General features: G+C 39.8%; 1 protein-coding gene across 3 annotated transcripts in view; it reads left to right on the top strand.

Moving 5' to 3' along the window:
* Positions 1–23,777, top strand: part of fgf11b (fibroblast growth factor 11b) — a 52,685-nt gene extending 28,908 nt beyond the window's left edge. For all 3 annotated transcript variants that reach the window (XM_080866920.1, XM_080866919.1, XM_080866918.1), the window contains 4 exons: positions 4,040–4,150; positions 5,258–5,361; positions 17,330–17,528; positions 17,624–23,777. In XM_080866920.1, coding sequence (XP_080723046.1) covers positions 4,040–4,150; positions 5,258–5,361; positions 17,330–17,528; positions 17,624–17,760 — 551 coding nt within the window. In that variant the 3' untranslated portion in view covers positions 17,761–23,777. The remainder of the gene's footprint in view (positions 1–4,039; positions 4,151–5,257; positions 5,362–17,329; positions 17,529–17,623) is intronic.
* Positions 23,778–25,569: the final 1,792 nt, after the last annotated feature.

The following is a 25,569-nucleotide window of genomic DNA, read 5'->3' as shown; positions in this document are numbered from 1 at the left end:
ACCAAACTGGAGAGCTAAGAGCCGCTGCACCTGTGCGCGCCGCCATCTTGTTGTGATAGTGAGATAAAGTCAGATAAAGTCAGATGGCAAAAATGGCTGTTTATACACACCAGATAAATTAATAATAAATACATATATTTTTAATTTTTCTTCATTCCCATTGATTAACAAGTCTAGGAGGAGTTAGGGAACAGACACGTGTGCATTTGATACAATCATTATAGTAAGATATTTATTTAGTTTAAGCCTTTAATCTAAATTGTTCTATTTAAATGAAACAAAAATCTCTCAGTAGTGATGCTGGACAATGGGCAGAAAATAAGATTTTCAGGTGTTTCTAGTTGACTCTTTAACAAAGTGTTAAATGTTCTTTACATTTACAACACAGCTAGCTTATTTAAACAGGTCAACATCAGCATATCAGAGTTGTATAATAACGTAAACATAAACAGAGATAATAATGTAATAATGTTCCAGGAGATATTTTACTATGTTTTCTAACCAAAGATGTAAATGCTGCATGTGCATATTTGACACAATCCATATATATATAAGTCTATAATCCGCATGGAGTAATATGAAGAATTTGTCTAACATGTTACTGTTGTCCTCTTTACATGATTTAGAAAGATATATTTATAAAATGAAAAAAAAAAAACATTAATAAAAATACATTTAAATGAATCTTCAATATCAAAGCCTATCCAAATCAGGAATGTGGACTTAAATAAATAAAATATAAATAATTTCAAAATAAAATGAAGGGAATTTTCCTGTATCTTCCACGTTTAATATGTAATGATAATATTCCCCATCTTTAATGAGCAAAATAAGAAAAATTATATTTAAAACATTTGTGACATCTGTAATCTTTCTTGAATAAACAATAAGTTCTTACTTTTACCGTTTGCTCAGATTTCTTCTCCTCATGATTTTGTGAATTTCATTCAGTTTGCTGTTTAAAAAGACTTCAGATTCCAATTTGCTTTAAATCCCAGTGATATATTACACTATCCCCTCTTTTTGGACGGTAAACACAACAACCTATTTGCCATTCTCACCATGTTGGTCTGAAAATCTAAATGTTTGGCCAAACTCCTCGTCTTCATTGTCCTTATGAAGTCTGCTTTTTTTTTTTGTTTTTTAATCCCTGGCACAACCATCCTCTTTTTTTCCAGCTTATTTATTTGTCTCTCCAATCCATTAATACAACAAGCAACTACAATATGGCAATAGAAAACATATTTATTCCTTTTTACATAAGCCATTGGTGCCCTATAAAGAATTAGCTACCCAGTGAAATTCTTCATAAAGCCCTATTTCATCAATCTTAATATTGCGAGCCCACATAATCAGAGACCTCTTATTACCGGGAAGAATTCAGACACGAAAGACAGGACTATATCTCATCACTGTCGACATTTGTTGTGCGGATTTGGCCTCAGTTGCTCCACTAATCTTCTTTTGGTAAAAAAGAATTGAAAAGAAGAAACTGCACTACCTCAGCTTGAAAATAGCCAACCAAAAAACAACTAATCAGTTCAAGGCTGCAGCTAATTTGACTAATTAATTATTAATCAATGGATTACTTCCTTTATTAATTCATTCTTTTAAAAATATGACAAGAAAAAATATTCTGGGCCAAAGTCAGAGAGTGAGTGTCTATCTGCCTGAGTTTTAGACATACACTGTACATAAAGGATGCAAGAAGCAGTATTATTATGCACTATTGTATTCAATAAGATTTAAATGTGAGTGCAAATATTTGTCACCTGTCACCCTATGCTAGTTGGGATAAGCTCCAGCCCTCTTGTGACCCTGAATTGAATTTTTGCAACTGCTAAAATACTTGCCATTGGAAAGAACTGGAAGTTATAAGCTAACATGCTACTATAGAAGTTTAAGTCACTTCCATATTAGCTTCACTCTTTTTTTACAGAGTCTTTTATTCTAGAGCAGAAATATCTTTGAAGATCAAACAAATTTTTACCTAAAGATCCTTACATTTCTGCAGGGCACATTATGTCAGCGTCTCACATCCTCACAAATGGTGACGTGTGCCAGAAATGGTGGGACATTTGGTTTAAACTGCGCTTTGAAGATACAAGAGTACGATTGAGCTGGTTTCTGCCAACATTTCAGTGACACACCATTGCAAAAGCTCTGAGATTCCCATATTACAAGAGGAAGATGTTGCAACAGCTGGAAAATAGGAGACTTCCTTGAAAAACTTTTACTCCCCCCCCCCCCCCCGAGTTCTGACACATCATTTAGGAGACTATTTCAGCAATCTGGTGCCTTGATCACCAGTATAAATGGTGATGGGACTGTGGTGACATCAGTGTTTTCACACGACGTGACCAATCCGCTGACCACAATGAACCCTCAGTGCAGCTGTGGTAAAATACAGCTGTCGTGTTCTTTCCTGGGAGCCTGCTCTCATTATGCTGGATCAAAATCTAATGTGTGCTGGTGCTGTGGTGAGGACTGTGGAGTCAGAGCCAGCTCTGCTAAGTGAAACATTAGTTTTAGTGCGCCTGACACCAAGCATGGGAGTTTTGATTGCAGCTATATTGCACAAGCTGTCTATTGAATTTCTGCCTAAATGTGCTTTTTTTTCCCCCTCTCCTGCACATACAGCTCTTCATGAAATGTCAGTGTCATCTCATTCACTGTTCCCTCGCTGTCCCTCTGCTCGTTTCTGTCCTCCCCGATCCTCCCATTTCCCTTTCTTTCTCTCTGTCTCTCATCTCTCTCTTTTGAATCTGCGGGGACAACTAATGAACGGCTTCCCTGCTCTGATTGGATGATGCATGATGTTATTAGGTGGGATGAAAGCAAATATAACTCAGAGGGTATGGAATGGAAAAGGAGAGGAAAGTGAGAGAGTGGAGACAGAGAAATGTTTTGACAGGAGGCTTTGAAAACAAAAGGACGTGCATGCGTGTAACAATGGGAGTAGGTCACAGTTTCACTGATGTTTCAGCCCTGGCACACTTCCTCTGGGAAATAGTCCTACAGATCTCATCCCTGTATCCTCTGCCTCGCTCAGGCTCCTCGCGCTATAGTGTGAAGAAGACGGGCAGATTGCGCAGTGCCCCAGGTCATTCCCAGAGGAGTGTGTGCGAGTGCATGTGAGGAGTATAGTGGAAGGGGAACTCCCAGATGGCCCTCCAGAGGCTCCATCATAAACTGCTCCTTTAACCATCTTTCATCTGCCTTATTAAAGCTGGAATGAAGGGGGCTGATCAGGTCACTAGTCCTGACTGAATAAAGCACTCTGCTACAAGCAAAATCAGGGGAAATGCAGGGTTATCCTTGTTGTTGGAGCAGCACGACATTAAGGTGCTGAGCTCAAAAGAGAAATCACAACAAAGAGCCTGGTGCTGCAGAGATTCAGTTTGTTAAATGGACACAGAGTAGGCTGTGGGGACTCCGCTCATGAAACATTCAGCTCCTCTAGTCAGTCACATTTAGCACCCAGTCCCCTTGAATATATTATTTAGCAAGAAGGAGACTGTGAAGTATCTCACTTTACTTTATTTGCTCATGGCACATGGCTAAAGAAGAACAGTGAAACAAACTATGCACTGTATATAAAAAAGATGGATGTTACCAGCATGACATCACCCACTGGTTTCCCTACAGAGAAATCACTGTCTTGTACAAAAAAATACATAGCCGTGTAATATTCTTACATGTTATTGCAAATTGCTTTAAGGTTGTACAAATATTCTTCTATTATAATATTAGAGATCTTCCACCGCCAATAAAAGTTTATAAATGTGTAATGCTGATGCCCAGTTGCCCTTCAGCATACATGATCATTTTAAATTAGTTCATAACAGAAAATCATTAAGGTTACGTCGCACATAAACCACATCCTAGCTTCATATAATACACTTCTTAATTTTTCTCATTGGTGCCTTTGTTTAAAATGACATATTTGACTAACCATTCGTTTTTTTTTTCAGGGCCATTAAATTAGTAAATGTCACATCTGTCTAATGCCACACTGCTTTCTGGTCCTCCCTTGCAGAGCCACAGCTGAAAGGCATCGTTACCCGGCTGTACAGCCAACATGGATACTACCTGCAGATGCAGCCTGATGGCACTGTCGACAGCACAAGGGATGAAAGCAGCTCATTTTGTGAGTATCAGTGTACAGATATCATGCTTATGTTGTAAGTTTTTAACAATTATTACAAATCTAGCCTCCAGCATTGCTTCTACCCACTTATATATATATATAAAACTGGAAAATGGAAATGCTCGTAATTTTTTTGCCAAAGTTAATGCTGTAAAGAACTTAACCGAACAACAGCAGGTGTCGTGCTGTGCTGTAAGGGCCTATGGCTGAAGAGTGGAGGAAAAAGTTAGGATTTTGTCAGCTCACCTGTCAAAATTGGTTCAATTAGGACTGTTATTTTTGTCTCTTAATAGGAAGCACATCATGTCGCAGTGCCTGTCAAACTTTGGCAATTTAGTGTGTTCGGCTCTCGTGCAGAAACGCTTGGATCACAGATTCTGATTGGATCTGCAGGTCACTATATGCACTTTATAAACCAGAGAGAGCAGTGACATATTACAACCGTTGAGACGATGTGAATGTTCGTCCTGACCTTTCGCAAACTAAATCTGGCCATCAGAGCGGAAACTATGCAGTGCTCTCTTATCATTTCTTTGTTTTTGACCTTCAAGAGTCAGACACAGGGTGGCTGTGGCTACAAAGTAGCTTGCCATCACCAGTGTGTGAATGGGTGGATGACTGGATATGTAAAGCGCTTTGGGGTCCTTAGGGACTAGTAAAGCGCTATATAAATACAGGCCATTTACCATTTACATAGGCCTTTTTTTAAAGCCGAAGTCTGAATGTGGCATTTTATTTACTCTCGATGTAACATTACTTCTTGGTGAACTGTTAACTAGCTTACTAGTGTATTTTACCAACACTGCGTTGCTGTCTTTACTCTAAGCTGCAGTTGGCATGGCAGAACATTTCCATTATTGTTCAGTTTTAGTGGCAGCACAAAGCTCAGTGAAGGTGACAGAGTGTTATGTTTCCATAAACATAAAGTAAGAGGTCACTGCATTTGGGCTTAAGAGAGAAACCGCAGGCAGCACTGACACTGGAGCCATTCACCCTGCAAATATGAATACAGAATAGCAGAATGTGTTGTGATATGGTATTGCAGTTTGATTTTCTGACTTTTTCCTTTCCTTCCTTCTCTATCTCTGACTTTATTTCCCAATTTAGCACAGTTCAACTTAATTCCAGTGGGGCTGCGGATTGTGGCAATTCAGGGGGCAAAGACAGGGTTGTACCTCGCCATGAATAGTGAAGGATACCTCTATACATCAGTAAGTATACCCATTAGGCTTATACAAACAAAATACTTCCATTTCATGACATATCTGAGATATGTTGCTGTGACACTAAATCCAAGATGATTGTTCTGCTTTTGGATTAGAATGCATCCATTCAGGTTTGGATAACAGCTGCGGGGTCCTGATATCTTTCCTACAGAAAAGCTAATGCCTACTCACATCACTGACAAGGAAATCAAAAAGGAGAAACCCAATCAGGGCGTTATCATCAACTGTCATATTGGATTTAGAGGTTCAGTTGTCTGTCACTTAGACTTCAGTTTACTGTCTCTTCTATTTCAGCATAATTTGCATGACATGGGTCTGATGATGTATACGTACATGCATCACAAACCTCGCAATGCATGTATATACAGAACTGTAAAAATGAGGGTAAATTCAAGATATGAGCCCACTTACCACAAAAGCTTGCATATTTTTTGATTCTTGCCTCGCTTATTTATTGCATTGAAAACATAAATTCAATTTTAAATCATTTTTCTAATTTATGAACTTAGAAAGGTGTAAAACAGAAATAAAGTAACAAAGAGTGAAAAGAACAATATATTAGTATGGGTATTAATATAAGTTGATGTATTACAGTTTGTAAAGCTATTTGAGCACACACTACTAAATAGGATGTCTATAAATAATGACAATTTTCTCCCTTTGGGTTGCATGGGGTTGGTCAACTAGATTGTGATCTTGTATGCTAAAGTAATCTTCAACGTCTTAATCACAGCTATGTAGATAAAAATATTCTTTAGCTATAAGTTCAAGCACTTCAGAAAGGACCTCACAAGTATGAATGGACCATTTTCCCTACTGCCATTAGTGTACAGATTACAATCATAAGGTGGTCGATGTCTGTTGTGACTGCAGTGAGCCCAGAACCAGAAAGTGGACACAGGAGATGAGTCCTGTCAAGCCTGGATAGTTTAGGAGGCAACTGACAAGTACTGGAATGCTAAGCAAAGTGTGGTTCTCACAGTAGCAGAAGCAAAAACTGAAGCCACAGAGCATGACTTTCAGTCAGCCTTGAGGTAATTCTAGCAAACTGTCAGGTGACACAAGGAGAAAAGCAGCTTCCAACTCACACTTTATTCAGTGGAGATGGAGAGCTGCTAACTTCAACAGAGGATATAGTCAGATAGTGGAGTACTTCGAGAATCTCTTCAATCCCACTGACACACCTTTTGTAGTGGAAAGAGAGACAGTGAAGAGAGAGGTCAGGAGGTAGTTAAAAAACATTTTGGTGGCAGGGCACTAGGGGTGGATGAGCTTCACGTTAAGTTTCTTCTGCATTGCAGCTATAAGGGGATCACACTACTCAGCTTGACCAGTAAGGTCTATGCCAGCATACCTCAGAGGAGAGTTCAACCATTAGATGAATCTTGGATTCTGGACAAATAATGTGGTTTTCATCCTGGTCATGATATTTGAGGGTGTATGGGAGATTGCTCAACCAGTCTACATGTGTTATGTGGACTGGGGTATCCTGCGGGGGATGCTTGTGGTGGTATTGGGTATCAGGACTGTTTTTGGTCCCTGTAAAACCATAGTAAGAGCTTGACTTTCATTGCCAGCAATAAGTTAGCTTGATTCTAAGTGGGCTTTAAATTCAACCAGGCCTTCTGTTTGTCACCGATTAAAAAGGGAAGGGAAAATTCGATAAAAAAAAGTCTGTTTTGGGCTTTTTTATTTCTAGGTGCAGCCAAGGGGTGGAAGGTGTCGGGCTCAGTGGTTTCAGGTTCTCATCTCTGCTTTTTTGGCTTCACCGAGTAAATGACCTTCTGTTTGCACTGAGGTGATTTGCACCTATAAGTGTGAAGTGACTGGGATGAGAAATAGTGCCTCAAAGCAGGGTTTTGCTGTCAACTATCATTCATTGATTGTGATAGTAAGCGCAAGAACGATCCTTTCTGAGCATGCCTAGATATACAGCATTATTCTGGTCACTATTGTTGCCATTAAAATGTTCAGTCAGTCTATGGCTATACTGAACAAAGCTAAATAATTGCAAATATAGACATTGATACTAGACACCTTACAGATCATTTGTACCAAAACAATTTAACCTATCTTTATGCTGCAGTATTTTAAAAAACATTAATTTGGGGACTTTGATGTAATCATCTTCTTGTCCTAGTACAGCTAGAAAATAAACAGCTCTGGTCAAGTGAGTTATGCTAAACAGGTTACGCTACACATATTTTACTGAGATAGTTTATAATTCAGAAACATCTTTAGAACCTTTTAACTGTTGACGTTTTATTTTTTTTATTGCAACCAATAGAATATAATGAGTTCCGTACTTGAAACAGGGATAAAAGCCTGAGGTATGTCAAATTACACAAGAACTGGACTGAAAGTCAGAGGTACTTGGGTCTTAAGGAGTGATGAATCCAAGTTAAAAAAAAAAATTGGTTCAAGTTGTTGTCAGTATGTACAGTGGAGGTCAGGAGAGTGGTACAACAGTGAGTATGTACAGCCATCAGTAAAACACGGTGGAGGCTTTGTCGTGTTTTGGGGATGAATTTCAGCCAGTGGTGCTGGGGATCTTGTCAAAACTAATAGAAATATGAAAGCAGAAAAGTTCCATCAGATTGTGATCCACCATGTAAAACCATCTGGAAAGTATCTGATGGCCAGCAGCACAAAAGTGGCCCCACTGATTTGCCTTCTGTAATGGAAGGAAAGTCTGGGAACAATAGGGAGTGACCTCAAGAGGCCAGACCTCAAGAGGCACCACAATGGTTGGTGGAACCCTTCAAGGACCACCACATCTCAAAAACTAGTGGTTCCTTTATTCAAGAAAGGGAACCAGAGAGTGTGCCCCAACTATTGGGGGATCATACTCCTCAGCCCACCTGGGAAGCTTCATGCCAGGATACTGGAGAGGATATTTAAGCGTATATCAGAGTTAGCCCCTCGAGTTTATGTGCCTTGTGACTTACAGAAGGCATTCAATCATGTCAATTGCATGGTAAAATAGCATCAGGAGCTCATTCATTTGGAGTACACCCACCATTCGACGGGTGTCTAACTTCAGTCCCTACTCCAAAACAGCTGAATCAAATGATTGGATTTTCTCTTCAGCATGCCATCAGCTTTGGCAAAGGCCTGGTAACAAGCCATTCATTTGATTCAGGTGTATCGGAACAAGGATGCATCTAAAAGGTGCAGGGCAGTAGCTCTCGAGGACTGGAGTTGGACAGCCCTGCGCCATTTCTTCACATTGAAAAGAGCCAGTTGAGGTGGTTTGGAGATCTGATTTGGATGTCCAAACCACCTCCTTCTAGGTAAGGTGTTATGGGCATGTCCTACTGAGAGGAGGGCACACTGAGAGTTTAAATCTCTCGATTGGTTTAGAAATGCCTCAATATCCCCCGGTAGAGCTGGAAGAGGTCAAGTCATGTTTATTTCTATAGCATACTTAAAAACAATTGCTGTACATCTAAAACAATAGCCAAAGAGTGAGGTTGGGGTTACTCTGCTTAGACTGCTGCACCCCGCAACCTAAAGCCAGATATGCCACAGCAGATGGATGAATGAATGAACGGATGGATGGATGCTCTATTTACAAATTTCAATAGATTGCTACACCCTTTTCCAATTTTCCAAGTTATAATAAGAGATAGCTCAACACTTGTACAGTTCTGTAGTTTTTGCTCCATAGTAGTGAAATAAGTCATCAGATCCTTAACTGACGTAAAAGTAGCAATACCACACTGTGGCAATACTCCACAACAAAATAAATATCCTGTCAACTTAGAATATGTGAGGCAATGCTTAGTAGCAAAATACAACAATTTATTTTTCAGAAATGTGTCCCAGGTCTCTGTTTTATGTATATATTACATTTTACCACTTTAGATATTTAAGTATTTATTTGAAGTCATTTATATTCTTAAAAGTCGACCTTTCACTGTTTAAGAAAATAAAATGTTCAGGCTTTGAGACCAAGCATATACAGTACCAACTCATCTGGGAGTTTTAACTAAATAGTTTATACTTTAAGAAGTGAAGGAATGGACAAAAAGGGCAGATGGATAGTTCCAATGTCGTCTGTCTCAGAACACTTGACTCTTTCAGTCAGCACCTTGGACAGCTTTGGTGTCACTTCAAGAGGATAAAGTCTGATCAGCACTCTGGACAGTGCTTGCAATACTGCTTACATGCGATTAGTGTCAAATCACTTAACCATGGCTACATGCTTAAAAATTTATGACTACTACAGGAAATGTTGACTCTTTACACCTTACTGTGACAACTTTGTTTTCTATGATAAAGTTACATTTGTTGCTATAAATAACAAAGACAAGGTTATCTTAAAGTCACTAGAAAGTTAGACTGTGCACAGCTGATCATTTTTCACCTTGTGTCAATATCCTAGCTATGAAAAAGTACAAATATTGAATCACTCATGCACCCATTTGTAAAAACACATTTATTTATTCATGTATGTTGTATAACTAGGATCTTTTCTCTCTACTGGTTATATGTGCTGCTTTCAAGAACAGAAAATTACATGCAAAATCAGTGAATGCAAGTGTGCATCGATGCATATAAATGCGAGAGGACCATCTGTGCATAAAAGAGTCAAATCTTGAATATTGGCATATGGACTGCAACATCTCTTATTATCTTCTCAGCCCCTGATTAGCATGCATTAGACTTTGGTGCCTTTCCTCTGTGCGAAGAGGAGAGAAGGGATTTCCTCAGCAGCAGTCGATAGCTGTAGTACATCCCAAACTGACTTCTTTCGGAGAGATTCCTCTCTTTTACACACAGTTATGGGCTCATATAGGTGCAGTACAACAGAACATGATTTTCTTTTGGCCATAAAGCATGTTCTAATTTCTGAAACATTAGTAGTCTCATTTTATTTTATTTAATCTTAGTTCTTTGAGTGAGTGCATTTGGCAAATGTCTACACAACTTTGTGCTGTGTTTAAATGTAAATCATCTTTTTCATTTAAAAGATGCCAGATTTTTTTTTTTTTACTCAGACAGCGTTCTATGTGATACATGTGCTTTTGGCTGTCACAACAGAGCTGAGGTGGCTAACAGAGTGTTTTCTCACTGCTTGTTCTGCCACTTATGTTAGTTATTAGAAGGTTTTGCCTCTGCATGCTCAAGGGAAAATTTTCTCATGCCCCTGCCTCATGCATATACAGCAGTGTGTGGCTGTTGAGCCAGACTTGGAAAAAACAGAGGAAGGAAGTCAACAGTAGCGTTGTCTCAGACATAAATCTCAACCTCACTACCTGTGGGTGACAACAGGAAAAGGCTGGCTCCGATACAAAAATAGAGCTTCGCTTGTTCCTGCCCCATTTTATAATCTATGTGTTCTGGAAAAACTCCTCATGGACACTGAGAAAAAGAGAGAGAAACAGTGTGTGTGTATGTGCTACGGAGAGAGAGAGAGAGAATGAGAGGGAGGGAGAAAAGAGCTTGTGTTAGTGAAGGCTAACATGACCATCAACAAGCAAGTTTTGGCCAAAGATGTGCTGGTCAAAACTAGTCAGTACACACACACACACACACACACACACACACACACACACACACACACACATATATATATATATATATGCAATTAAATAGTGTGGTGTCCAAGTCTTTTAATTAATTAAAAGATACTAAAGTATTGATGGGTGTGTTTAGAACAGACCGGCACCAAAAGAGACGAAACATAGACAGACACAGGAAAGGGAGAAGAATAGTGAAGAAAGTATTGATGAAAACCTGTGTCCTTCTTATTCTTTTTCATGAAAGGATTACATTGAGATGCAGGACAGCACCACTGCTTGATAGCATCGCTTTTATCACAGGACAGGGGAAAATGTGGACATTAGAAAAAGCAGCAGGGAGAATAATTGGCCAGAGCCAAAGAAAAGAGGCAGAGTGCAGAAATGTAACAATAAAGCAGGACATTTTTCCAAGGCAGCCAATTAGGAGCACTTAGGAAAGGCAAAAATCCTATTCTTTGTGATGGATTCATGAGCCGGCCTGTACCGTGGCTCTCCTACCAAAATAGTCAGGATACATTATCCGATTTGCTACTGTATGGAATAGGGCTGCCACGATTTGTCGACTAGTCACGATTACGTCGACTATCAAAATCGTCGACGACTGATTTAATAGTCGACGCGTCATTTGAAGCTTTGTAAGATCACAAAAGACGCAGGAATAAGTGGCAGGATTTAAGAGTGTAATAACGGACTGAAACAGAAGATGGCAGCATTGCATGTACAAGGATGTCAGCTACCGTTAAACCCCGAAGAAGAAGAAGAAACAGCTGTGTCCCAGAATTCATAGCGCGGCCCAGCGCAGTTTCCAACAATGGCAGCAGCTAGTTAGTTTTAATGTTACTCTTATTATTCTTTCTGGGTCACAAAATAAACGTTTAACATATTTTCAGGCGAGAATGTAGCTGTGTAAACCTCAAATATCTGCTCAGTTTATCAGGACACCACATATTTTCAAAAGCGCTCCGACGTTTTCGGAGACATCTGTTACCCACTAGCTCGTTAGCGAGCCGGGGGCTAGGCTCACTAGCGCCGTGAGAACACCGGACTCCCCGCAAATCGTTTTCAAACCCACTGCCGTCTTTCGCTACTCAGGTTAAATATATATGAGTCACTTAGATAACTTAAAATGTTATTGTTTGGCTTTTTTTTTTAGTATTTTATTTGTTCCTGAGTAAATCAGTTTGGCTGAGATTAAAGTTATAGTTTAATCACAGCTGAATAAACGTCAAGCAGACAGCTGATTATCAGAAGTGTGAGATGCGGGAGAATTTACTCCAGTGTCCTGTTATATTTTAGATAGCAAGGAGTTCATTAAACTTCACCGAAACAATCTGCAAATTTCATTAAAATTTAATAAACTATCATCTTGTCTTTATTTTTAGTTAGCACAGACCTTAAACACTTAAAGCTGTAAGCTAATGATAGTTATATAAGAGCAGATGCTGCTGGTGCAATAAGCTGTAGTTTTACGTCCAATGGATGATGATCTGATTAGTCGACTAATCGCAAAAATAATCGGTGACTAGTCGACTATCAAAATGATCGTTTGTGGCAGCCCTAGTATGGAATAGCTATTAACCACAGTGCTGCGTCCCAGAATATTTAAAGCAGAGGGTTTTCTGATAAAGGCAGCGGGCAGTGCGGAACAGTCACCGCTGTCGCCGACGGTGGAAGAAGGGAATGTCAGCGACAGCTCCACTCTCAGCAGCATTATATTGACAAGGGACTTCCAGCTATCAATCAGCACTGCAGAGCCACGAGTCTCAGCACATTATCATCCACTCTATTCTTGTCATGTGAGCTTCATTTCTCCCCGGACTGCATTAGGGACAGATCATACATGTGTGGTGCTAGACAGTATTCTCATCCTCTCTGAATCCCTCTTAATAAGCTTCTGTAGTCTACTGACTTATGTAACTCGTCGTGTCATAGTGCATCCACATCTGGCTTGACAAACAACATCAGCAACATGCCCTGCTGGGGAGGGGGAGGTGGAAGGCTTCCTGAACGCAGAGAGCATGTATGTGTGTGTACTAGGTGAATGTTGCATGGATGAGCTTTACATTTCATGTTGTCATGTGAGTGGGCTGCTGCAGCAGTGATGCAGAACTATGGGAATGTGGTGGGATTACTGGAGCTGGGCACATTTCACAGTTTCCCATAGATTACACAAGGAGTTGATGGGCCGGTTAATAGATGCAGGAAGCCTGCATGACACTATGACCCCTGCTGTCTAAATGGGGAACTGCAAATGTTTTAACATGATAAATGCAAATGATGTTTTGGTTTACAGAAATAGAGCTATATTTTCAGGGGCATCAGTTCTGATTTCATGCTTGTACATGCATGATGAAATTAAAGTGAACAAGATATTACATATCATGCATGGAATTACTCTCTCTAATTAGTCACAACCTCACTCCTGTCCCCTATATCCTAATTATCTGCAGGGTAAGATTAGGGAACTCTGCCCTGTGAGTGTGTGAGTGTGGCTTGATGCACTTCCAGAGTATGGTCGTGGTGGAGAGCAAAGCTTACTGAAGCAGGTAGAACAGATGTAATCACACACAAGGAATGAGGAAGGAGGTTGCGTGTGTGGGCGGGGAAGGTCTGGATGATACTCTGCATCATAAAAAGGTTCTACCCATCTTAGGAATTCTCCGCACAGACCCTACATATTATCTTTCTCATCTGCTTTCATTCGCATTAATTTTTTGGCTTGCGACACATGAAGAGGGAAGCTAGCTAGCCAAGTCTCCGAATAAGTCACGGTTAAAGAAGGAGATTTTTTTTCCGTTTTCAGTCCAAGTACCCACCACTTAGATGGAAATATTCCCTCATTGCTCTTTAAAATGTGCAACGCTCCACACATCATTAGCAATAATTCATCTGCAGACGTTGGTGGCTTGAGTGATGTTGTCAGTGGGAGCGGAAACTATTGTTTTGCTAGGGTCTAAAGGTTACCTCAAGGTGAGTTTGAGAGATGGCGATAATTACATTAACATATTTGTATCCATTAGGGAGAGCAATAGAAGCCACTGCGGTAGGTCATCATCAAAAATCCTTGTATTATAAGGACATTTTTTTACTGTCCTGCCTGCTCTCGCAGAATGGTTTTTCTTTAGATCTTCTGAGACTACTTGAATGAAGTACAGAAAACATGAGTTCTATCATTAGACTAATTTCAGGGGCGTGATTATGAAGGGTAATTATAGGATGACTTGGGAGAGGGGTTATCACTGGTGTCATTTCAGAGGTTGAACTAAGGGGCATTGCGCTGTAGTAATGGGTTCTGTTTCCAGAGGAATGTGAGTGTTAGATTGTGGGGTGCTGACGACTAAAGCCCTTGTCAGCTCAGCGTGCGCTCCTTTTGGTCCTGGGGGATAATAGGGATCTCCCTTTCTCTCAGTTCTTAATCTCCTTTATTACCCACCAACCCCTCTGTCCTCTCTGAGTGATCTTCTGCTTTCTTTCCTGTCTCCCCTACCTTTCCCCTTCTGTCTCCCGCACTTCCCACCCTCTTGCTCTCTGGTCTGATTAATAATGAATGAAGCAGATCATCTATCGATCCCATCCTCTGTGTTAGCACAGCAGAAGATATCAAACCTGTCAGTGGATCTTAAAATAGCTCTGCAATGTGGTGGTAGCAGGAGTGTTTGTTGAGTTAAGGGTAGAAGCTTATTTTCATATGGTAGGAAGGTGGCAGTGAAATGGACATGAACATTGGTGGAGCAGTGGGTCAGAAATAAATGGAGGGAGGACACACAGTCCTGAAATACCTTGCTAAAGGATAAAACTCCCCTATAAAGCAGAAAGTTGATGATCTGTGATAAGTTTGAAACTGAAGGTCTCTTATGTCTCTTTATTAAAACGTGTCTACGCCAAGTTTGATGCTACTGTTTGTCCCGAGTCTCAGAAATTCTCCACTCAGCCATTTCTGGCCTGCTGCTCTCACTTAATCAATCCAACAGATTGGCTTTGCTCTCTGACAGGGGACAGACTCTGTCCAGACCCTGATGGAGACTAAGAGTGATGTATATCTGTCACAATTGGTTAATCTCACCAGCCAACATTATGCAGTGTTCAGTAGCCCTTACACTGAGTACAGAGAGAGGGAAAGTGCTGCAGGGACATGATCACTTACAAAGAATGGTTTAACTGTTGGACATGATCCAAGTTCTTCTAATTTGATTTTCTGTTGTCTATACACATTTGGCCAGTCACGGACAATTGGCATTACATGAGAGTGGCCTATATTAATAATCTCATTTAGGGGATTGCAGGGTGAAAGATCTTTCTGTTGTTTAATTTGAGTCTGGAAAAAACCAACAAAAAAAACCCAAACATGTATCGTAAATATAAATGTAATACTAGTTTGTGACCCTTAAAATCTAGTTTGTTTTCAACCTGTTTTTCTAAGATTTAGAGGTCCTATAGATGTGAACTTTCTCACACCTCAGCGTTGACTCTGCCCCAAAAAATGTTTTGTTTTAAGTCAATTCATTAATTTGGGCCACTGAGAAACCACCCCTTGGTTTGTCTGTGAAGGTTCTCAGTCATCCAGGTCATCGTAGTCAAAGGAGCTTGCAAAGAAAAGCGTCTGGACTTCTTTAAGTTACTTGAAGACGTTTCACCTCTCATCCGAGAAGCTTCTTCAGTTCTAAGGTCAAATGGTGGAGAGTCCCAGATATAAACCTAGTGGGGAGTAACCTAGTGGGTTACTCCCACTAGGTTTATATCTGGAAACGTCTTCAAGTAACTTAAAGAAGTCCAGACGCTTTTCTTTGCAAGCTCCTTTGACCACCCCTTGGTTTAAATGCTCAACTTTGGTATTTTGGCTGTGCCGTTTCTTTGCTTGTTTCTGCTGTAGCTAATGCTAGCAATTGCTAGGTAGCGTGTTATAGCCATTATGTTCTATGCTCAAGAAATGGCACTCACTATATGTCAAAAAGAAAATGCTATATTGTTGTCACAACAGGTTAAATTTAACTACAGAAACAAAAACTATTTCCACCGGGCCTTTAACTAAGGATGTTATTGGCAACTAGTCTTCTAATTGTCGAAAAAGATACAAAATCCTGAGAAAAGATTTGAAGGTGCGCATGCTTTAAAAATACAAAATTAAATATTGGTCAAATAAGTATTCAGTCTGCATTTTAAGAGCTGAAACTGTTAAACACATTTATCGTTATGTCCCAGTCTAGCTGTCCCCAGGCGCAAAAGGGTGTCCCCATCCCTGTCCCCAAAGCCAGACCTAATAGCTAATATAACGTTACCGTTGCTAGAAGTGTCGCTGAAATGTGCAGAACTTCAGATTAGTTTGGCCTCTGCAGTGCTAGCAGCTGTAGCGTTAGCTTCTTCCATGCTGGCGTTCACGTCCCAGTACAGAATATAGTTACACTTGACTTCACTGATTTTTATTGTATTTTTTTAAATGAAATTCAGCCATTTACTTTACATCATGTTACAACATCTAATTACAAAGAGAGCAAAAAAGAGGGTTTAAAGAGAGGCGGTGGTGCAGCCATTTGTCAGGGCTGAAATTTTGGGTAGCGGATTGTGGCTTCGTAACATCTTTTAACTAGTAACTGCCACTGTACATTGATAAAAAAAAGAATAATAATTTTAACCAACTGCAGTTGGGTAATTTCCACATAGGTGTCTACTTTTTGGAAACTGTGGTGTTTGACTCTGCAATGGGCGTCTCTGTCTATGTAACTTTTATTTAACCAGGAAACACATTAAAAACAACTTCTTATGCATGTCATAATTATAAGCTTAACACAAATTAAATGCGGTATGCATGTCATAACCAATTATGGCATACATATTGCAGAAACAGTGATTCCAAACACTGGTAAACTTTACCAGTATTATCCTCACCCCTATAATCATCCCAGGCTCAGCATATTGTGATGTCTCCGAAGCAGTTCCTGCACTTTGATGTCATTTATATGTACACACAGCAATGTATGTGTGCACACGGTGTGTTGGTGTCATTGTTTAGGTGTCTTTCATCTTCTTTTTCCATCTATGCATTTTCCCTTTGGGTAGTTGTTATGTTTAGCAGAGATGTTAATGCTTTTTCTCACATCTATATTATAGTCTGCACCTTTTCTTGCTGTTCTTAAAAGACCGGAACATCCACGCTCTCAAAGAAACACAAGTTCAGATCTAATTCTATCCTTCCTTTCCCTCCGGAAACAGCCACCTCATTAATGTGTTTCACAGTATGCATCCCATATTTTTCTTTTTGTTTTTTTTCTGTTTCCTTTTTAGTCTGGGCTGACATGCAGTGTAGTCCAAGTTCAAAGACTTGCGATAATTTAGAAATATTCTCATCACATTTGCAGATTACTTTTTCTTGTTATGTTCAGTTTGACAATATGAATGCAATTCTTCTCCTATTCCATATCTCGTTTCAGGAGCACTTCACTCCTGAGTGCAGGTTCAAAGAGAGCGTGTTTGAGAACTACTACGTTACGTACTCCTCCATGCTCTATCGGCAGACCCAGTCTGGCCGCTCCTGGTATATCGGTATCAACCGTGACGGTCAGGTCATGAAGGGCAACCGGGTAAAGAAGACCAAGGGAGCGGCACACTTCCTGCCTAAAGTTATAGAGGGTATATTAAAAAAAACTATACTGAAATAGTTTATTTCTCAGTTATTAATCATTAACCTAAATTGCTAACTGACGACTCCTATCTTTGTTACACAGTTGCAATGTATAAGGAGCCATCGCTACACGAGCTAGTCAGTGAGCCAGTGAGCCCACCTCGGAAGACGGTGAAGACATCAGATTCGCCGTCCCTAAAGAATGGACAGAAAGAAGCTCCCAAGGCTGAGGCCTCATAGCACAGGAGAATGAGGGTGGGACAAAGGGTAGCAGTGACACTTGAAACAAAGTTGCCCACTATGCACTGAGGGTGGCTGGGGGAATGGTGCTCAGCGGCCACCTCATTCCAGAAGTGCACTCCAAGATGCTGAGGGATAAAGAGTCAGCAGTCCATCAGCAGCCAAGAAGACCTAAGAGAGGAGTCCCCCCTCACCTGAAACCAGTGAAAGGAAAGCCCAGGGTCTGAGCCAGAACTCCTACCACCGCCACCCCACCCTTTCTCCCAGTGTCACTTCTTTCTGTACCTGTTGTGATTTGCTTACGTGCAGCCCCATTTATTTCTCCGTCAGGATCAAGCTTCTTTGTCTGCTGACAGTTTCATCTTTTCTCATATGCCTTCCCCATCATCAGCTCTATTGTACTGTATAGTCACCACACACACACACACACACATCCAGCACTGACTCCACAGGATAATCCTCACCCATGGGCTCCCTCTTGAGCCCTAAAGTTGGTGACAGTGTGGCTCAGCCAGCTTTCCACCCACCATCTGCCTACCAGCTAATCACTAAGGTCAACTAAAGCTCAAAGTGAGATGATATGGCTTAGAGACGAAAGAAATCTGCAGGAAGCTTGGGTCGGGTCAGGTCAGCAGCAACTAAAAACTAATCCTTTTCCTCTTTTGTTTGCTTTCTTTGCTAGCTGTGATAATAACCGGATGATGCTAAAAACCTTATATTGAATAAGCAGAGAGGTGGGGATGGTTGCTTCAGTCCTGCTGGAGATAAGAAAGCGGAATATTTGAATTTCACAACAAATGCTATAAAGTTCAGGAGCAAGGAACTGCTTGGTGTAGGTGTAAGCAGTGGTTCCCAGTAAAATAAATTAATAACCTGAAGCAGCTACTCTTCTTGGGAAGATGAGCCATAAAATATAATTTACTTTCATGTATTTTTGTTTTTGTTTTTCCAGACTCTAATGGAAAGGGTCAAAAGGCTTGAGCAATATTTATACCAGCAAAATCAAAAACAGGGGCAGCATAAGTAAGTGAGACAGTGCATGACACCCTCTTTCTACTGCAGTAATCTCTAACGGGTGATCGCTAATTATGGCGCTCGCTCATTAAAGGCTACAAATGAAACAACTGGCTCATATTTTAAACCCAGGGTGGATCAGTCACCTGAAAAAGCACGCCAGTGTACACTTTGCTCGGCATCTGCTGTCAGAGTAAAGCCAGGTTTGAAGCCCAACATCAAAGCCGAAGGAGCCTCTGAGTTGGAGCACTTGTTATTCTGAGGATGTCTGGCAGCTTATCCACTCACTAGCTTTATCAAATCACCTTGGAAGAATTGCCCTCAAAAATGTAGTTGTCTGAGTGAACGTCTTGCTGTGATTGTATTTTAACCCCCTTATGTCGCTGTCTTTTAGAGTATAAATGTGAGGTAAGATTCTCTGTGAATGAGTGCATGCACAGAGGATAGAAAGAGAAACTGTGGGTAACCTCTACTATGTCCTTCAGACACAGCACAATGTCTTTGACATGTCTGTGTCGTGGAATAGGTGATACTTTGTACCACTCATCACATCTTTTGTGTGATGTGTATATATTTTAAATGAATGAGTGTCCTCAAAGGAATCTTCATTAAATGTAACTTTTTTTTTTAGTTTCAATTAACCGGTATTTTGATTGCATCGAGACTGAACTGCATGCAATTTTAGAATTGTATGCAACTGACCTGATACAAGGTGTCTAAATGGGAGATGTCAGGGATATTTCAGTAATGGCTGCTGTTGGGTGCTGTCTGCTCTGGTAAGTCACTGAGGGGAAAAACAAATGTCACCACAATGTTCAGTCAAAGTGAATGGTGCATGGATACTACCAACAAACACAGACAGCGTTAAGTCCCTTGCTATGACAGGAAAGAGCAATGTTGGGAGATGGGGAAGCCAAACGGGAAAAAAAAATGCCTATTAGATGGCTGCTAAAAATTCCCCGATAATTCTAGGAATTTCTGTGCATTGGCAATAGAGTTTAATTTGAATGGTCACATAATGTGCAAATGTGCAGACATGCTACAGAAAGTGAAATAGAGGCTTTACGAATGTGCCGTATTGAGGGTGAAAAGTAAGTCGGAAATTGTGTGCGGAATTGTAAAGAAGTCATCACACGGTGGCGGTTATTTAGGAAGAGTGACGGATTAGGAGGTGTATTCTTGAGGAATGTTGATAAGGAATGTGTGCAGTAAAGTAAGCAAGAATTTTGGCAGGATTGCGCGCGGCATGTGGGTATGATAATGAATGTGAGACAAAGCGGCACTGTGTGCTATTTAGGACAGAGGGTCTATGGAGGAAATTAGTTGGAGGGCTTTTCATTTTTTTATCAAGTCTTTCATTTTTCTGGGCTTTTCCAGAGGGAGCTTCACTCAGTTTAAATTTGGATATTTTGTCCTTGCATTGCAGACCTACAAATATCTATTTTGGAAACCCAATGTTCTGCCTCTCGGAGGAGTCTGGTACAGCCTTGTATGGGTTCTAACCATGCATTACTAACTACTGCATGATATAAATGTGTCTGCACAGCAGGCAGCACACGATTTTGAATTCTGAAGTTGATCACAAGTTCACTCTATGAAAGGGAAGTACTTGAAGCCCAACGCAGTGAATGACTGACAGGAAAGGAATGAGATGTAATAGCTTTTTTTTTTTTTTTTACCAGACTTGCAACTAATAGGAACTTTAAAAACACAAAGGAGTATAAAAATGTATATTTCTGAAGCTCCAGTTCATTTTTTAAAGAAGATTTTAAGAAATAACCCTCAGCACCCTCTGTCGCTTGATCCAAATTCTTCCGTAGATTCCTTAGTCCCAAAAGCCAATCAGTCCTCACCTCTGTAGTAATGACGAATGCCACAGTAAGTTGTCTGATGGTGATACTGCAAGTAGACAGCCTAGATCAGAGAATGTCAGGTCTGACGTGAAATGAAGAACAAAGTTGAATGCTTTACCAGAGGGGCTAAATGGAAAAGTATGGCTTTATGGCCATGAAGCAATGTTCTGCAATGTAGAGAAGTTAAGCAATGCAGCTGTTAAGTGAAACTAGTCATGCTCTTGAATGGAAAAGTTAGGAGAGGAAAAAGACATGGTGGTCCTAAAAGTAGAAAAGCTGTTAAGAGGATCTTTGTTATTGTAGTTTAAAGTCTGAATTGTTCTGCTTTGCAAGTGAGAATACATTTATGAATACAGGTCTCGCAAAGCTAACAGTAAGGTGGTGACACGGAAAATTAAAAAAAAAAAAAATGTTATAGTCTGCGTGCCCACACATGAGAGGTTTAAAGTCGTAATCCCTATCCCACACAGATCCCTTAACCGAGTACCTACAGCCCATTAAGTTTCTTCTCAACATCACATTGCCTGTGTAGGTGTGCATACCTTTAGTGTCTTTATAAGGTCTCTGTGTGTGAGTGTGTGTATCTATGACTAACAGTATGGTAAGACAAGACAGAGAGGCGAGAAAAAAGAAAGGGCATGAGACTGAAACAATGATCGATAGACTCAATAAAACGCAAATGAAAAAAACATCAACCCTGCAATAGGTGCAAAAATCTCCCCAAGGTCTGCCAAAGACAGGGAAATCCATTTGATCATGATGAACTCAGAGGGCTGTTGTTTGATTTCAACCTGTAAACTCAACAAAGGAGCCACATGGACAACCCCCGGTGGAGGAGGCTTTTACACTGGATGATGAATAAATAGTTTTCTCTCATTTTGGGACAGTGTGAGCATCAGTAGCCGTAGTCTGCTTCGAGACACACATCTGCGAAAAGTAAACCAGTTAAACCAAAGGTAAACTGAACCTTAGAAGCAGCAGTTTTACTGCACTGTACAATAACTAACCAACATCCAGGGAATTCTTTGCAGCAAACCCTGGTAACATTTCATTTGACATGCGCAAAAACAAAACGGCCTTTTCAGGCATAGCATTTATCCATGCGCTACACAAATTCAATCTGAGCCATGCACCTTTTTGAGTTTTACATTTTACAAAATCTATTTTACCTGCATGCAGGATTTTCTTATTGCTTTCTAATGAACACTAATGATCCTCAAAAATCCACAAAACCGTGAACCAACTTAACCTGCATTCACAGTACAGAAATGTGCGCCATGGAGTTTGTCAAATTAAAGGGAAAAATTATGTTTAACTAGCACCCTCTAATGGATGTAGTTGGTTGCTAAGAGGCAGAATTTTTAATCAGGGGCAGAAAGCCACAGTGCTGAAGGCATAACTTCAAGAATTTTTTTTCCTTCCACAGAATTTTAATAAGATGGCAATATATCATGACATTTGGCTGTTTGCATCATACCCTAATGTGGTTATAATGTGCTCGTCGTGGGTTCCTAATGTGGTTTTGATGCCACCGCCTTGCTATGCTGTAAGTTTAAAAAGTCAAAATGCAGCATCTCACTGAATTTGATTAATGCTATCCCAATGAATTATTTTATCTATTACAACTCACAAACAATCACTAATGGTACATGACAGTGGTCCATACACAAGAGATTTAATATAAATTGGATAACACAATATGCACACCATTATAAAATACAGTTTTCTAAAAATCCTTTCCCTCTTGCATAACCTAAGTGGGGTTCAAACTGATGGATCTCATTTTTGAAGGCAGTTGTGCCAACTAAATACCTCAAAAACCATCCTAAATAAATTATAAATTGGTCCTGGAATTACAGCAGTACAAAATGGATGTGTGCCACGCTCGCTGTTCCAAGCGTTTTAAATATTCAAAACAGGACACTAACAGAAATTGAGTCTTGGCTGCAACATTGTTTTTTTAATAGTTCTTTCTGAATAAGGATTTGTTTAATGTGCAGAATGCACAAAGCCAAATATGCTGAACCTGTGGAGTATGCTGATATTTCTGCTGTTTCAGTGAGTGAATGGCATCTTTCAGGAATGCCTGAGTATGTGAGGAATCTACACAGGGTAGCAGACTGCTTCCAGACAACAGAAGTCGTCTGGATGGTTTATATGTGCAGGATGCTGTCAGTTTACATATATGTTAATACTAACAAATATTGTATATCTGATCTACTAACACATATTTTCATTTTCTTAAAACTGTACTAACTGTGTTAGTGTTGTACTCTTTTTTTTACTGCCTTTCTGTTGTTATACCTTTTCATGTTTTTCGTTGATGTTGTTTTTATGAAGAATTGTTCCTATTTGGTTGGACTTGCTCGGTTTTATTTGATGTATTTGCTCAGCACTGTTGAACTTACACCGATGGGGAAACTTCCCCCAAAAAGAATCTCACTGTGTGACCGAGTCAGAAAGATAAAATAAAAACAGCAGAACAGTTTCTAAAGCCAAAACGTGTTCAGCAATGACCTTGGTGGCATCAGACTTACGGTCACACGAGTCTTCCAGACGGTTTCCCACTCTTGTTCTTACAGACTCTTAACTTCTCTCTCTCAAACTGATCTCGTTGTCTTCCAAAAAACAAACAAACACTTTAAAAAATGAAAAAGATAAAGAAGCCATAAATAACACTTGGCCTTGGCACCGATTATCCACAGAGGGCAGGCCTGACTCCTCAGGCACCTCCCGAGTGTCACCAGGGATTTAAACACGGACTCCTTGCACTAAGAGCCCAAAGAAGCAGCAGAAGCAGGGACGTTCTGGCTTTTCTGGATATGCCAAGAAGCAGCAAAGCAGGAGTAAAGACCAGCAATATGCAACCAGAACTACCAGCCTGCACTCAAGGAGGGGAAACAAATCTAACACGCTAACTGCACTCACAACTTGCAGGCTATAATGACAGTCTGCAATAAGAATTACTGACATGGGTTGTTTTTTTTCTTAATTTTGTGGTTTTTGCAAAGCATGCATACTTTAATGTTCTTTGGCTCCTTACGGATGACTCCCTCTCAGTATCGACAGACACGTGCCCTCAATTCACCCTCTCTCCATGATTGCCATCAGACCTGTGTACATTTCTACAATAACTCCTACATGAAATGAAAGGAGATGTCTTATTCTGATATAATATTCAATAAAATAACATATATTTGTATGATTATAAGCAATGTTCTCTGATTTTTCTGTGTGATTTCTTTTTGTCTCAGCTTCCTTCTAAATCTTTCTTAAAGGCATTAGCTAGTAACAAAATGAGTTTCCCCTTTAATGCGCTGTAGGACATTAACATTTTTCCTTTCCTTTATTTGTCCTTGCAGTCACATTGCTTTTATTATTCCATAGTCTGATCTATGTAATGTCAAAAAAATACATAAAGTAAAAAATGTTTTTGAGCCAAGTTACAATTATGTTAGAAATAAAGAAGTATCTCATTGTTTTTTTTTAAATGTAGGTCAGAGTTGAGCTACGGGAGACAAATAACAGAGGGTGGCAGCTCAGGATGAATCAGCTGACCTGCCCCTATTCTTCCCTTTGTTTCTCTAAAGAGCATGTGAGATTGTACTTCGTCCCTCATTTCCTAGTCAAATAAACTGCACCTTCATGATAAATTTTAAATAGTAATGTTGACAGCACTGGGTCAGACTATGTTGACTACAGTAGTTATAAGACAGCATGGGTATTTCAAGTAACAGCTAAAAGATGGACAGAGGTTAACCAGTCTGCAAAGAACAATATCATTTAGATAATTTCATAATTTACATAAATCAATTAGGATACAATCAATAAAAGGAGAAAAAATAGCAGTAGCAAGAGAACATCACAACAGGCAGAGTAACGTATGCTAAGCACAATGATAACAGGAGAACAGTTTTGGTTAGTTCCTAATAAGATGCTGTATTTACAGTGCAAATTAATGACCTGTGTCAAACCTGAATTAACACCTGAGAGCCCGTAAACTGCACACAGAAAGTCACTTTCCATCTGTAGTGTACTGCTAGCTAAATATTAGCAGCAATCACTGCATAAAAGGGTGATTGTTATTGGAATTGTGTAGTATCAACAGGCATGTGCTGATTTTTATATGCCACCTTACTTTATCAAAGCTTACTTAGCTTACCCAGAATCAACTGACAGTACTGCAAGATCTTATCAAACCCACCTGCTAACTGCTCTTCTTCTCTTAAGAGTATAAGTAAGTGTCCTGGCTCAAATTAATTATACTAATAATAACATAGTTTAGCATCATTTTCTGGAATTATTTTCAAATCTTTCAAATCTTATATTTTCCGAACTTGTCTATTGAGGACAATACAGGATCGAATGAAAAGGTTTTGTGTCCAGTGTTGTTGATGTCATGATGTTGCAGTGCACTCACACAAAAGCATGGCTTGCCATTAATGGTTGCTGCAGGAGAAAGAAGATGAAGAGGTAATTTCATGACACACATCAGTGATGTAGATTTAAAACACACTTTAACTGAAATACAGCAAAAGTGTAAACTGTTTTGATAATGTGGGGACATTAGTTACGTTAGCTAGCTAACTAGCTAGTTAGCTAATAATCTTTAGCTACTTATATCACTAAAGGTTATTAGCTAATTGTAACCTTCTGATCCACTGGTCTGCTTGTATCTCATGAGTTGCCAGCCAAGGAGCTAATGTGTTATTATTTCAGTCTGTTAAAACATTTCTATTCCTATTTTGATCAAATTGAGCTTCAGTGTTTGTTTACAATACAGCTCCAGATCCTGGTGATAGCAAGTCAAAAAGATGTTACCTGTCCATGTCCAACAGCAGCCTGTATTCAGTCTAAATATTGCTATAAACTGAAACAGATCCGTTTATGTATTTTATTCACTGTAACATGTAAATTTACCAAAAATGATAAAGCTGTAGTT

Source organism: Rhamphochromis sp. 'chilingali' (genome assembly GCF_963969265.1).
Source record: "Rhamphochromis sp. 'chilingali' genome assembly, chromosome: 19".
Lineage (NCBI taxonomy): Eukaryota > Metazoa > Chordata > Actinopteri > Cichliformes > Cichlidae > Rhamphochromis > Rhamphochromis sp. 'chilingali'.
Note: the sequence above shows the minus strand (reverse complement) of the source record. Positions and strands in the feature narration are given on the sequence as shown.